Source organism: Erpetoichthys calabaricus, chromosome 13 (genome assembly GCF_900747795.2).
Source record: "Erpetoichthys calabaricus chromosome 13, fErpCal1.3, whole genome shotgun sequence".
Taxonomy (NCBI): Eukaryota; Metazoa; Chordata; class Cladistia; order Polypteriformes; family Polypteridae; genus Erpetoichthys; species Erpetoichthys calabaricus.
The window spans coordinates 43,703,613-43,719,267 of NC_041406.2; the positions used below are offsets into that span (position 1 = coordinate 43,703,613).

The following is a 15,655-nucleotide window of genomic DNA, read 5'->3' on the forward strand; positions in this document are numbered from 1 at the left end:
TATACATATACACATCCACATATCAACATATATATATACACACATATATACACACACACACGGTTTATGGCTGATGATTGTTTTACTCTTTTTATGTTTATTTTATTTTATTGTAGAATCATATCTGCGCACAGCAGGGCAGCCGTGGGCGGATGCGTATGGTGTATTGACTCCATGTTATCGTGCATTGTGCTGTCAGTGGTATTTTGATAAAAGAATTTGAACAACATATAAGAAGCGTATAAATTATTAAACAGTAAAACATTAAAATTTAAGAAGTAAAGTTACATTAAGTACTACTGCAGTGCCTTCGGGTATACCTCATTTTTTGTTTGCCCATTACATGCTTAAATGTATAAATTTTTTGGTGCACCTACCCGAGAACACGCGACATATAACAGAGCGTGGGAGAAGCATGGATTTTAAACACGCGTTGAGTTCATCTGCTGGTCTCCCTCGTGGAATAACTGGTAATGTTTGACTAAAATGTACAGCGAGTAAAACGACATTACCTCCTATTTTTTTTTTTACGATCTCTGAGATCTTGCTTTTTTCGGTTCAAGGCTTCATAAGCTCTTTTATGTTGTATGGTGTACTTATCCCAAACCATCATCTTTGAATATTGCAAGACTTTCGCCTTGTATGTAGATCGGGGTAATTACATTCATTGCATTCCTAGTCTGAATCACAATGTGATTGTATGGGTGGTTACCTGGCACTGTAGGGTTGCCACCCGTCCTTTAAAATACGGAATCGTGCCGCGTTTGAGAATGAAATTGCGCGTCCCGTTTTGAATCAATACTGGACGGGATTTATCCCGTATTTTTTTTATCATTTTTTTTTTAAAGCAGCGTCTCATGCAAATCATCCCACACGCATTTTATGAAGATGCCTCCTTTCCTAGTTTTGATTGGGTAATACTTGATGTCATCGTTAGTTTGATTGGTGTTTTTAACTGTCCAGTGAGGAGGGCGTGTCTTTTAAGTACAGTCTGCAAAGTGTTGGCACTGAGATGTGGCGTCAGCGCCATTGTTGAAGCCCCTAACGTTGCGGTCAGCAAGTCGGCTAACATCCGCCATGTGCCGTCTTTCAGTTGCGAGAAGCAGATCATAGAATGGTTGAAACTGTTGCCCCTAACGTTGCGCCACGGCGTGTGGTTCGTTTATACCTCGTGTCTTCTCATTAAACTTTTATCTCGCGAATATGTTATTGCAATCCGCAGCGGGAGCGTTTCTATAAACTTAATTTAAACTTACGTTTTACACCGTGGTTTGTTTCCCTTATGAACATGCTTGTATGCTTAACTCGCTCCGTTCTCAATTATTTAATAAATTTTTTACTCTTCGCTGTTTGCGGCTGTTCCTCCATTTCCCCCTACTTCGTTGTTTTATGTCGCGAATATGTTATTGCAATCCTTAACGGGAGCGTTTCAATAAACTGATTGAAAATAGTTTTGCATTTACCTTTTTAGTAAAAGGCGAGCTTTTAAGCCTGAGAAATCACCGCGTAAATGCACACGTTTAATTGGACATGTGTTAATATGTATGCTTACACAGTATTAAAAGACAGTGAACAACGTCAGTTACCTTTGTTCCCGCGTTTGATAAAAGGTGAGCTTTTAAGCCTGAGAAATCACCCCGTAAATGCACACGTTTAATTGCACATGTGTTAATATGTATGCTTACACAGTATTAAAAGACAGTCAAAAATTAACGTCATTTACCTTCGTTCCCGCGTGTGACTCGTGCTGTAAATCTCTTCCTTGTTTTCAGTTCACGTGATTATGTAGGAGGCGTGATGACGCGATACGTGACTCCGCCTCCTCCATTACAGTGTATGGACAAAAATATGTTCCAGTTATGACCATTACGCTTTGAATTTCGAAATGAAACCTGCCTAACTTTTGTAAGTAAGCTGTAAGGAATGAGCCTGCCAAATTTCAGCCTTCCACCTACACGGGAAGTTGGAGAATTAGTGATGAGTCAGTCAGTGAGTGAGTGAGTCAGTCAGTCAGTGAGGACTTTGCCTTTTATTATTATAGATGATGACTGGCTTCTAAGTCGATTTCGATTTCCAAGAGCTATCCTCTTGAAGCTGTGTGCTGAACTAGCACCGGCTTTACAAAGGCATACTTTGAGGAATCGTGCTCTACCTGCAAGTTCTGTCCACTCTTGGGTTTTCAGCCACAGGAGCTTTTCAAAGTGAACTTGCTGACCGATAAGGTATTTTACAATCATCACTGAGTCGCACCGTGGCAGCTGTATAGAAAAGTATTATCTGCATGTCATCCAGATATATAAAATTTCCTTACACTGTGGTTGAATTAGCAAACATAAAAGCACAATTTGAAGCAACGTTTGGTTTTCCAAATATAATTGGATCGGTCAGCTGCACACACATTGCTATTGCAATGGCACTGGGCAAGTTACATCAGCCAGGGATGAATCACCAAAAGAATGAGCTGGCATTACATCACATATAGCTGGAGAACCTATAAAAGCGGCAACTCCACACAGTCGCAGGCGCTTTTTCCAACTAGCGCGTCAAACATCAAGCAGTCCTTTTAAGGACATCGAATTACCTCAAAGAGCCTTGTAAAGAGCAGAGAATCTGTCCATTGTGGCACTCGGTGCTGACGCCACAATATAAAGGCACCTTCAGAGAATAAATTTGCTTATGTAAATAGAAAGCATTTCCACTCTATTAATGTGCTGCTTTATAGTGCAAAAAAAGTATGTTGCATTGTGCAAGCATGTAGCATGCTGCATAATTTGGCACATAATTATGGCTTGCCCATACCTGAACAGATGCAGTACGATGAACCTGATCCACCAAATGATTAGCCAAATCGGACAGCGTTACAGCTTCTTGTGAATGTGATTAGCAGAATGTAAAAACATGAAATGAGATGCAGCATTTATTTTTTTAAACAATTTGTCTAATCTATGGTCAGTATCACATAGTACAGCCCTTTATATTCCTTAGTTCATTGGCCACATCTCTTAACAGCATCCACTATTGCATTTTGTGACTCCAGAACAGCGTCTGTTAGCACGCAGCCAGATGGTTGTCCAGTGGTTTGCGAGGCAGAGGTGTGTGTGCAGCCAGCACCCGAAGATGTTCCGGGCACAGCAGCACCATCACTGCATAGATTCGTGTCCAAGGCCCAGGGGTCAGCTTTTGTAATATTATCTGAAACAGAATATAGAGACGGTGGGCTGCGACTTGCCTTTTTATGTCAACTTTGATGTCTGACCACTTTTTTTTAATTTCAGGCACTGTGCAACTTTCCGAACTTGAAGTTTAGAGTGTCTCCACCATGCTGTATCACTCCATCAATTTTCTCTTGTTGCTTTTGCTACCACTGCTTAAGGCAACAAATAGTAAATCTTTCATTGCTTCCACTTTGCATTTGCTGAAATTCTTCTGTTTTCCACATGCTTTTGCCATTATGCTTTAACAAAACACTGAACAGAAGAAGTTATATATATTGATTTACATATTCAAATATGCAAAATCTGGGGAGGCTTCAGGTGTCAGCTGTAGGAACATGATGTGTGTTAAAATTCATGTTGATTGGGATTTTATAAAGGGGAAGTGCATGGAACTTTGCTTTTGCATAGTTTTATTGATCTGATTTTTTTTTTGTGCTTACACACGTTTCCAGCTTTGTTCATACACTATGTTTTAGTGTGAATTTGGCATTATACATGAGGCCCCTGGTCATTTTTCTTATCAATTGTGTGTGCCATTTTTCCAGTTGTGGCAGAACACTGTGGCATCTTGTCAGTGCTGGTACTAGGTTATTTTGTCCCCTAGCCAAAGCTTATTAGTGTGCCAACTGAGTATTCGGTAGCTAACCCATGATCTGCACCCTAGGCGAATGCCTAATTCACCATAATGGTTATGCCGGCTCTGCACCTAGTTTTTCATTTAATCTTCTTTTTCGCCCCATTTGACAGACCATTCAATTCATCAGGAGAAATTATTATGTAAGAAGTATGTTTAGACAAATTACAATAAATTGTTTTCTATTTAAATCAGTCATAAATTTTAAAATTTGACCTTTTTATCTGTTGTACATTGTATGTGTGTTATAATATATGGGAACTTCATTTTCTGTAAATTTTCAAACTTTATAGTAATCAATGTTACTTATACAACTTGGTACTAATAGGATTCAAAAGGACATTATAAGGAATACTCAGTATATTTATATTAGTAGTTGTTATTTTGCTTTTTCATTTTTTTTAATATATTTACAAAGCAAATATTAGTGTATTTTCAAATGCTGCATACAGATGCTGTAGTTCATGATGTCATCATCATATGGTGGTTCAGTGCACTGTATGTAATTATACTGAATTAAAGGCTTCAGTGCCTCAGAAATTATTACCATATGGTGCACCTGTTGTTTTACTTAAAGAGACTAAGCAAAAAAAGCTCATGTTAGCAATAATCTGAAAAAATAGTTCTACTTGGAACTTTTATATGAAACTTATTATGATAATTTAAAGACTGTAATTGATCTATATGTGTGTTAGCTTTGACATGAGTATGGTGCAACATGCTGTCAGTTCTTTGTTTGGCAAAAAAGTAGACGACTAGCTTGTGTCAAAAATATTAACAATTTATTTTTTTTGAGAAAATAATCAAATTAGTTTAATGATACACCAATCAGTTGGTAGACCGATCAGGGCCGGAGAGCGGAAATGAAAGCTAGAGACCGATAAATACAAAGCAACTTGTTTATTCATTGATGCCTTTCCAAACACTACAAGAATTTTCCTTAAGATATTGTTTAAACTTTATTTCTTTCATCCTTACCATAGATTCGCAACCCAAGTGCTGCACTTAATGAATACCGTTGTGTTTTAATTGCCATAGTCTCACTCCAACAGCATCACAACTCTCTACTAACTTGCATCTACCATTACAGCACTAAGGCAATTTTTCTTAACACCCCTCTCCCCCAACACTATAGGTTTTCTTTGCTATGTTTCCTCATAACCAACAATACAGCCCCTTTCAAAAGAAAAGATGAGAAAGAGAGTTTGTCATACCTGGCTGTCCATTAAACACACACAAACACACATCACTTGCTTTTTCACCCTGTGCAGTTACCAACCTGCAAATGTTAAGTATTCTTTTTCTTCAGTTTGACACCAAACTCACGTCTTGCCAATCTTTTAAATGTCTTATTATTAGCCAAACAGAAATTTTCCCTCAATGTATTAAAGTTTGCTTCTGTTTGCTTTTTAATTTCAGTGCTGCCTTCAACATCAACATCAAGCTGCATTAGCTCTCTACATGATAAGGCACCCACCCTTAATATTGTTAAAGCATCTTCAGCAAAATAACACATAATTTAATCTCATGCAGAACATGCTAAGACTCTGTCTTTTCTATTTATACATCATATGTGGTTCAGTGTGCTTTATTAATAGGCCTACTGTTTTTTAAGGTCATGCTGGTTAAGAATGTTGAACTGAGTGAGAGCCAGAGAAAGAGAGAAAAAAAAAAAACATTGACTAAAACATTATCGGTATCTAAGGTTGGGTGCCATCATGCCAGTTTAATTTTTTTTGTTTCTTTTGTTTTGTTTTTTGCATTATTGAAAGGCCATACTTTTAGTATTCTTCTTATAATATCCAAGAAGGATTGAGTTTTATTTTTAGCGACCGTATCTTTGAATTTGTATGCATGCATCTTCCGACGTCATGTGAATTACAGAGCAGGGTTGTATTAGGATCTCCCTAGTTCGGCCACTGATGGTCAAGTTCTATAAATCTGGGTGAAATTTTATTCACTTCATTTTTTGCCCCTTTAAGGTTTTTTGAAAATATAAAATGAAATTCTTCCATTTATTTTCTGTTTCAATATCATTTTCTAGCTGTTAATTTATTTTACAAGCTCCTGCAATATCAGATGAAATTTTTCATGTTGTCTGAGGTGTTTTCTGTTTTATTGCCACAGATGGGCAACTAAAAGTGCTTGGTTGTCCAAGATTATAGATTCAATTCAAAGAATTGTAATTTCATTAAAGGATCTCATCTATATTACTAAACCACAGTTTAATTTATACACGGACGGCGGACGCACTGACACGCATGCGCACTGTGCCGCAGCGCCCCAGAGTCAAACCCAGTGGCTTCCCAGAGTCGGTAGGTGGCGCCCAAACAACACAACCTGTGAGCTCAATGATTTGTAATACAAAACCAAGCCCGTAGTTCCCAGAGTCAGTGCGTGGCGTCCAAACACCACAACCTGTAAACTACACCTGCTCTAATCCACTGTGCCAGCAGTCAGTGTGTGTAAGTTGGAGTATGCTTCCTAACAGTAAACGACTTCTACCTAACGACACAGCCACAGAACAACAAAGACGAGACTGCATGGATAAAAACAATACACAGAGGCTCCTACAACGCGCTTCAGACACACCAGAAGCAAAGACGTCACGGCTGCACAATGAAAGAGCTCAACTAACGGAAATACAAAACGAGCCCGTATGGATAAACACAATGAACGAATGCACCCACAATGCGTTTCTGACACAGCAGAGGCGAAGTAGTCACGGCTCCAAATGGAAGGAGCTCAACGATTAGTAATACAAACACGAACCCGTATGGCTACGACCTGTAAACGAGCCCGTATGGATAAAAACAATGAACGAAGGCGCCCACACAAAGAAACCGCTTTAGTACAAATAGGTTTATTTAATTAAATGAAAACTTTACCATGGCTATGACCTGTGAACTAAACCTGAGGTAAAGCGTGCACACCAGGTTGTACAGCCGCCCGAACGCGACCGCCCAAACCACCACATATACCACATTCGTTTAGTAATGTAGCCCTCCATGCCCGGATCCGCCGCCATGGTCACTTCAGCACGCGAATCGCCGTCAGCAACCGACTTCTCGCTGACAATACAGCCATAGAAAAACAAAAAAGAGACTGCATGGATAAAAACAATAAACGAAGGCGCCTACAACTGAGTCACAGCTCCAAAAAGAAACCACTTTAGTACAAATATGTTTATTTCATTAAATGAACTTTCCCAGGACGCACCCACCCTCCATGATATTTCATCCCTCCAAGTATCGGAGGGAACAGAAAGTGATTGCCATTCTTGGATTTGCAAATCTTTCGAGAATCGCGGGCTTGCTGGTTAATGACTAAATACAATAAAAATGTGAAACATTGCTGAAAGAGGCAAAGTTCCTTAAAGGTGATTTCATTGCCATGTGCTTTATATAAAAAAGTGACGTGATGTCATGTCTTGTGACCTATGTTGTTATCTCTGAAAAACTAAACACTTTAACAGGAATATGCCCTGGTTAAAGTCAGATAATCAAAATGAAAGATAAAAATGCTTTTTTAGAATTTTTCCACAATACTGAATAAATCCATCCATCCATCCATTTTCTAACCCGCTGAATCCGAACACAGGGTCACGGGGGTCTGCTGGAGCCAATCCCAGCCAACACAGGGCACAAGGCAGGAAACAATCCTGGGCAGGGTGCCAACCCACCGCAGGACACACACAAACACACCCACACACCAAGCACACACTAGGGCCAATTTAGAATCGCCAGTCCACCTAACCTGCATGTCTTTGGACTGTGGGAAGAAACCGGAGCGCCCGGAGGAAACCCACGCAGACACGGGGAGAACATGCAAACTCCACGCAGGGAGGACCCGGGAAGCGAACCCAGGTCCCCAGATCACCCAACTGCGAGGCAGCAGCGCTACCCACTGTGCCACCGTGCCGCCCCCACTGAATAAATCCCCTTTACTTATTACTTTTCACCCAGACTAAATAGTTCCTCAGTCAAGGTGAATTCCAGTTTACTCTATAATTATTCCTCTAGGTGCAAAAGGGGTCTTTCTGCTCTATACATTGTAGTTTCTCAGTGTATAACACGCCCAAACTTCCTTGTACTCAAAGCAACAAAATTTCTTTTTCTTGGTCAGATATTAGAAGTAAGTTTCCATTTACAAGACTACTTTTTGCTCTTAAATTGGTAGATGTTATCTTTGTTCATTTTCCCATGAAACATTAATCTTTTTTGTTAGCTCTTTCCGTATTAAATTGCCTTTTTGTTATTTTTGCCATTACACTTTAAATTGATCTGCTGTTCCTTTTTCCATTAAGCTCGGAACCTAACTTACAAATAATTTGTGTTTTGTTGAGCTAAAAACAACTATCTGTTTTCTTTCTAACCCCAGTGTTTTTCTTTCTTTAAAAGCCTTTCCTGAATGATTAAGCATTCTTTTCCCTCATCATGTGCTATTTTCCTAATATTTACCTCATTCAGTCTACCAGCTATATATGGCTGACCCTTATTGTTCTAAACACAAATGCAAACCTTTACCATATTATTCATAAAGTACTTCTGATTACAGTAAGGAGAGTTTCACCTTGTCATGTGCCTGCTATAAATTGTGGCCATAATGCTACAGTTATGAAGCCTGAAGCATTACTGGGGTCTCTGATGCACAGCTAAATACATTATCAATGCACTTACCATAAACATGAAAATGTAGACAAAATGGACAAAATTGATTCATTAAATATTAAAATAAACAGAAAAGGGTAGAAACATGCATAAAACAGTACCTGATAAAAAGTCAGGCAGAAGAACACTAACTCTATTTAGAGCCTGAAAGAACTAGAATCTCTGCGGTGGGTTGGCACCCTGCCCGGGATTGGTTCCTGCCTTGTGCCCTGTGTTGGCTAAGATTGGCTCCAGCAGACCTCCGTGACCCTGTGTTCGGATTCAGCGGGTTGGATAATAGATGGATGAAGAACTAGAATCTATTCCAACTGCAATTGCCACAACGCTGGATGGGAATTCAGCCTCTTACTGAAGACAGTCACAGCAGGCCTATTGGTTTAGTCTGGTAACCTGTTAAAGATGATGCGGCAGCATCCACGAAGAAGAATAAAATGCAAGTAAACATGCTTCACACATGAACAGCCAGACGCTTGCTGCTGTCTTTATTTAAAAAATGCAATCACATAAGCTCTGATACCAGTTTGAGTTCAGTCATTCTACTATTGATATTTCTTTCCCCAGTTTCCCATATTTTAATAACTGCACCTCCCTTGGCTTTTAGCACAAGTATATTGTAATTTTCAGCCTGAACCTTACATTTCTAATTGCTTCAGATTACTCACTGTGCTCTGTCACCAAGAAAGACAAAATATTTGATAGTGTTTTTAAGATATCCCCTTTATTAAGACTACACACTTCTGAAGCTGACACACTGTCATCACAGTAAAAAACAGCCTGAAATTTACCTTTAATTTCACATCACAAAAAAATATTGTCAGAAATAAAATGGTGCTGCTTCACATATCTTCATCCATGACTAGTACTATATGTATGGACTGTTGAGTCTTTTAATCATACATTGTAAAATTTTGTCAATTAATTCTCTTAAAGTAATAGTCCACGCAAAATTATCATTTTTGTATGTGTGACTCAACACTGTTTTTTTAGTGATGGCCATGAAAAATTTGTAATCTCGTGGTTTTGTAGAGAACATTCTTAACAAAATTCCTATTACAATAGGCTTGAATGGGGACTCCATTTGAACAACACCATGCAATATGAAAACTCCCTCAAAGAATCATATCACATAATCCAAGTATCAAGTATTCCATCATATGCTCACAGGACTTTGTATTTTTGCTAATATATTTTTAAATAAACCTTTTCTGGAAAGCATGTACAAATGAGGTTTTAAATTGAAGACCTGCACACCCCACCATTCATTGGTCAGGAGTCCTGCCCAGTAATAACATGTACATTGGTTACCATGGTGCTTTATGTGATATCCTGCTCAAAGACAATGCATTCACAAATGCTACTTTTGATGTTTTATTTAAAAAAAACTCCCATGCAGGGCTTTGCCATAATCTGTATAGCCCTGTTTGGAAGGTAAATGTTTTACACCAGGAAGTGGAGTAAAGTAATTTTTACTTCAGGATCGCTCATATCAATAACTTTTTACAGACTGCATGTTCACATCTTAGTTAAGATTATGGAGCCTTTTACATTCTATAAACATACTATAAAATTACCCTAAGTAAAACTGATTCAATGCAGTACAATTCCATCCTTTGAGCAATATGAACAGGACTACAGGTCTTTTAGTAATATTTACTTTACCCAACCTCCTGGTGTAAAACTAATCCTGTCTGAAGAGGGATTTAAGCTTGAAAAATTTGTTGTGTCCTGAAGGGAACACAGAAAAGCTAGTATGTAGTGTCAAAGCTTAGGAGCAGCCAACATTTCAATAGCCACCACACAACAACAGCATGCAGTCCATGAGCAAAGAGTGAGAGCAGGCAATAGGTGCCCAGCTAGCCTCAAAATGAAACAGTATCTGAGATTACGAGTTACAGATATGTATGAATATGACCGAATGAAATGAGGGATGGAAAAAATATTTTAAAAGAACCAAGTTATTTTCACAATATCAGGTCATTTCAAAATGTAAATGGTATTGTAAAACAAGGAAAATAAATAAATAAATAAATAAATAAATAAATACAAATTAACAGATTATCTCAGGGAAAATGGGAAAGATGTAAAGTGGACTCACAAGTCTGTCTTTGAAAAATATTTGTATATTTTGCTTAATTTCATGGCTGCTTCCATCCAGGTTAACTTGTGCGTAACTCGGATTAAGTTGAAATCTGAAAAAAGTTTACTAATTTTAATTTTATCTTAGCTTCATTCTTCTTCATGATCTTTAATATTTTGTATCATTTTACAAGGGACATTAAAAAAGTTTCTGCACTTTTTTAAACTCTATTTATTAAGAATTTCAAAAACAAATTACATCACTTTTCTATATTGTCACCTTCCTTTGCGATGCAATTTTCCCAGCGTTGTACCAACTTTTTAATGCTGTCAGCAAAAAATATTTTTGGTTATTATACCTTGTGTCTGCTGATGCACCGCTGCTTTCACATCATCATCACATGGCTGTAACTGGATGTCCAGAGCACTCTGCATCCATCACACTAGTATGGCCATTTTCAAAAATGTCAATCCATTCATAGACGACTCTTATCCCCATACTGGGCACACATGTGGAGATGAATTTGTGCTCCCAGCTCACCTCTGCCCACAAAAAAGTGTATAACAGAACTCTGTTCCTCTTTGGTGCAATTTATAAGTTTCACAGCCATCTTCTCCATGGGGTGACAACTCTTATACTAAACTGCAAGGGCAGCCGGCTTGCCAGACACAACTAGTCACATGACACTCTCAGACACAACCAATTACTACTCCTCCCACCTTCACCATTTCCAACAAAAATATAAAAGTGCGGAAACTTTTTAAACATCCCTTGTAGTTTTTCATCTTGGCTTTGTTGATTATTTTATTTCAGTTTCCTCATTTTTTTCATTAACAGTTTCCTCAACATTTTATTTTTCTTTATGAGAATAACCGTGATGTCAAGCATTGTAGGCTGGGGTCTGAGAGAGATGTGCTCTCTGAAAAGACAGCGTACACTCTAGGGAAAGGACAATAATATGGTCTATGTGTAAACTACTGAGCTATTTACAATCAAATATTCTATATGATTGCTATAATTATAACAGAAATAAATAAAGTGTATATGTTTTTTTATATTTTGTAGGTAAAACTTGCCATTCGGAAGGAACTTGGAAAGCCACTCACGGCAAGAATACTACCAAACCACCTTGCGGCAGCTGCTGCAGCTGCCGCTGCTGCTGTCGGCTCCACCTTTTCTTTGCGTTCAACTCCAACTGGTGCACTTTTTCAGACTCAAGCCCTTCCTCCAGCTTTATTAAGACCTGCTCCTGGACCTATACGAACACCTCATGCTCCTGTTCTTTTTGCTCCATACTGATGTAGTGGCGTACCAACAGGAACACTAAATCTTAAAGAACTGCAATAATTTAAAGTGAACACAGGGAACTATGCAGTGACATTTCTATATATGAATGAAGGGATTCTGGATGTTCAGACTGTAATCTTGTAAAGAATGTAAAGAATCAATAATGCTGTAGAAATGTGTCTCAGAAAACTTACCCTATACAATTGTTAAAGATTTAAAAAGAACCCTTGTATGAATTAATGTCTAGTACTTTATAAAATGGATGTGCAAGGAAAATAGGGCATTAACCCTGCAATGTACAGCAGATAATTAAATGTACTGTATATATGTATAGACCTTTAAATTCCATATGAAAACACTGTGAGAATTTCATTATATTTGATGCCAAGTGTTCAGATACGTAACTTGGAAATAATCATCAGAACATCCTTAACAACATGGAAATTGTAGGAGTGGTAACATTTGTGTGGTGATTGTACAGTATATGTCTTGTTTATGTGTTAAAAATACAAAGTTTAAAATAAAAATACTTACTTTGTTAACTGTTTAAAGAAGAAATCATTGGGTTGGTTTTAACTGCTTCATATTTCTCCAATAAATAAAATGTAAAGTTATTTTTGTCAAACTAGGGAAGAATAAGGTTTATTATGTCCAGCATGTAGGCATTACTTCACATTTTTTCGAAAACTCCATATTCTGAGAGCCTAGGACATTATTTTTTAAAATATATTCAATATTTATATATATATATATATTCATTAAATGTTTATGTTAAGACTTCTGTTACTTTTTAAGACCCCTTACACCCTGAAGAGAGTTAACCCAAAATAAAGCCTTATTATTCAAAAAATTAAAGCAGGACAGTACATTTTTCACTAAAACCTGACAGATAACTTTTTAAATGTGATAGAACCTGTGTTTGTGTCGAATTTAAATGTTTCTTTACTTAGAAACTGCTGCTAAACTAGGAAAAAATATAGGCAGTAATATTTTCAAATTTTTGTTTTTTGAAAAAGTCATATCTCATATACAAGAAATGCTAGGGTAGTTTTTTCACCTCTGAAATGTTTCCAGAAATTGCAACTGTACCTGTCAAAAGTTTCATGTTCATAACAAAAAGAAATAAATAGTTACAGCATTTGGCATCATGTGTCCCCCTCCCCTATCTAAATCCTCTCCAAATGGGGATCCAGATTCAGAACAAATGTATTGCACATAAATCACTGAATCATATAAAAACTGTGAACCCCATCCCCTAATACACTCTTACACCCATGTACTCCCCTACTCCACCTACACTTTTAAATGAAATTATTTAAATTGTTTGCTATTGTTTCAAAAAAGTGTATCATTGGAGACGTTGCTGCCATCTAATAGTGTAAGGTTTGCAAATGTGTGACCTATTGAGTCAGAGCTAATGACCTGGAAATATGAGGTGGTACCTGTCAAAGGTTGCCTCTCGACTCTTCTTATTTGGAGAGTACCTCATGAGTGATGCATCATACAATAATGCGCTTGGACTTGTTTTGATCAGGACAATCTACTGATGTGTCACTTACATTTGCTGTTGTTTTGTGAAGTAATATGCGACAGCACATGAAAAATCCGAAGAGCAATGTAACACTTTTTGCGGTTTTCAGCCTATACCTCACATTTGCTTTGTCGGTGGGAGGGTTCATCGCATTGGTTAAAATCTGCTGGTTGGGAATTTTTGATTAATGCATAACATTTAGGTATTCCTTAGACAGAATAATTTCTATGATTTTTTCTAAGATTTTTGTGACAATTTATGATATACCACATGTATGATGTCATACCAGATTAAACATCAATTTTAAATATTGAAACAATTTCATTACTAGGAGTGTGAAGTCAACACCTGTTTCTTGCAAATGAGGCATTGTTTGTGTCTTTGAGGGGCATACTTCACCTGTCTGATATAGTGAGCGATTTTTAAACGATCGCTCAGCCTGGTACCAGGCCTCTCAAGGTATGTGTGATTATCTTGATTAAACAATCTTTTCAACCATCAAATACTTATAACTAAAGTAGATCTGTTTATCTCTAAATTGTATTTTGTGAATTAAATTATGAAATAAAGTCATAGACTATATTTAAATAATGTGCTAGCACCAATTTGTCCACAAGTAAGGTGGATGTCTAGAGATTTTCTTGTGCTTTACAGAAAGAATTTAACCAGCATTTTCAAATTAGCAATAAAAATAGAACCTAAATAAGTTTATTGTCATGTGTATAGCATTCAATAAAATGCTTACCTGCATGTCTCCCACAAACTAGTAACAATAATAAAATAGCATTTTAAAATTTGCTTGAACTAGTTCAGGATTGAGGGAGGTCATAGCCTATTCCCTACAACATTTGGTGCATTCAGAAAATATCCCAGATTAAATTTGTTTCTGTCTGTATCAGAGTCCCTTCAACAAAACAAAGGCTTCACGTTTTGGAGAGTTTATTTTTACACCCTGGCACACTTGCAATCTGTATCCTCCTATTCAGACATTAAGGAATGCATAGCCATTTTTGGAGTATAGGTTTAGTGTGGAATTGTGATTGTGTTATCCTATATTGCCTTCATTTTCCCCAGTTTTGGTCAAGAAATAGCATAAATGTTACTGGGAAAGTTTAATTAAAGAGTAACTAATTCTAGATTTAAAATGGAAAATCTGAACTTCCCATCATTCACTGTTTCAGAACAATATGAAGCAAGCAATTAGGAAAGACATAGGTTTTTATACAATATTGTTTAATAAAGTTAACATTTCTGAAAAAAGCATGACATCCTAATTAGAAGATAAAGATCCTGACCGATCAAAGGACCCATAACATCACTACAAGCCCCATCTCTGACCCTGCTAGGTCATCTGCCATTAACATCCTTAGCATTAGACCTAAGCATCACTCAGCCTGTAAAAATAGTGCTAAAAGCATTAGTCCCGAGTGTCACTTAAGCAACGGTATGGATGCGCCTTGCTTTAGCGTCAGACCCAAGTGTTACCAGGGCAATGGTGTAAACACATCTTCTCCTAGCCTCATAATGGCGTCTTGCAAGAAACGCCTCACATCAGCAGTAATAATGAAGTGAATCTGTCTTCAGGCAGTAAAATTGAAAGCCAAAGTGAAGCCAAAAATGATTCTGGGAATCCGAATATGACACTCATGTCACACGCACGTGTTCATTTTATTTTTATTTTACTCATCATTATCATTATTATCCATCCATCCATCCATTTTCCAACCCGCTGAATCTGAAAACAGGGTCACGGGGGTCTGCTGGAGCCAATCCCAGCCAACACAGGGCACAAGGCAGGAACCAGTCCCGGGCAGGGTGCCAACCCACGGCAGATATCATTATTATATACATCGTTATTATACTTTCTACTCTTCTGAATTTGTACTTTTAGTGTTTTGCACTAAATAGAAAGATGAGATTTAATAAAAAATGTAATTTTTCAAGCCAAAAACTGCAATGCTTTTTTTGAGAAAAAATGTAACACTAAGGAGGTTAATAAAGGGCTTAGCTGCAGGTTGCAAGTTGGAATATTATTCTATAAAATTTATCAGCACAGAAATAACAATGGCATCATAATGACAAGACTTGATCAGCAGGTTGTTATCATTAAAAAATGTAGTTGATATATACATAAAAGAAAGAGTACTGTCTTCAGTGCAGGTAAAGGTTATTGTCGTTTTAAAAAAAACATGAAATTCTAGAGGCTGTCTTAGACATAAACTGCTCAAAAAAATTAAAGGA

At 37.4% G+C, this 15,655-nt stretch overlaps 1 protein-coding gene across 1 annotated transcript in view; it reads left to right on the forward strand.

Annotated features, from left to right (window-relative positions):
- znf385d (zinc finger protein 385D) overlaps nucleotides 1-12,425 on the forward strand; it is a 320,341-nt gene extending 307,916 nt beyond the window's left edge. The window contains exon 8 of the mRNA XM_028818176.2: nucleotides 11,662-12,425. Within this exon, the coding sequence (XP_028674009.1) occupies nucleotides 11,662-11,895 (234 nt within the window). The 3' untranslated portion in view covers nucleotides 11,896-12,425. The remainder of the gene's footprint in view (nucleotides 1-11,661) is intronic.
- The last annotated feature ends 3,230 nt before the right edge of the window (nucleotides 12,426-15,655 follow it).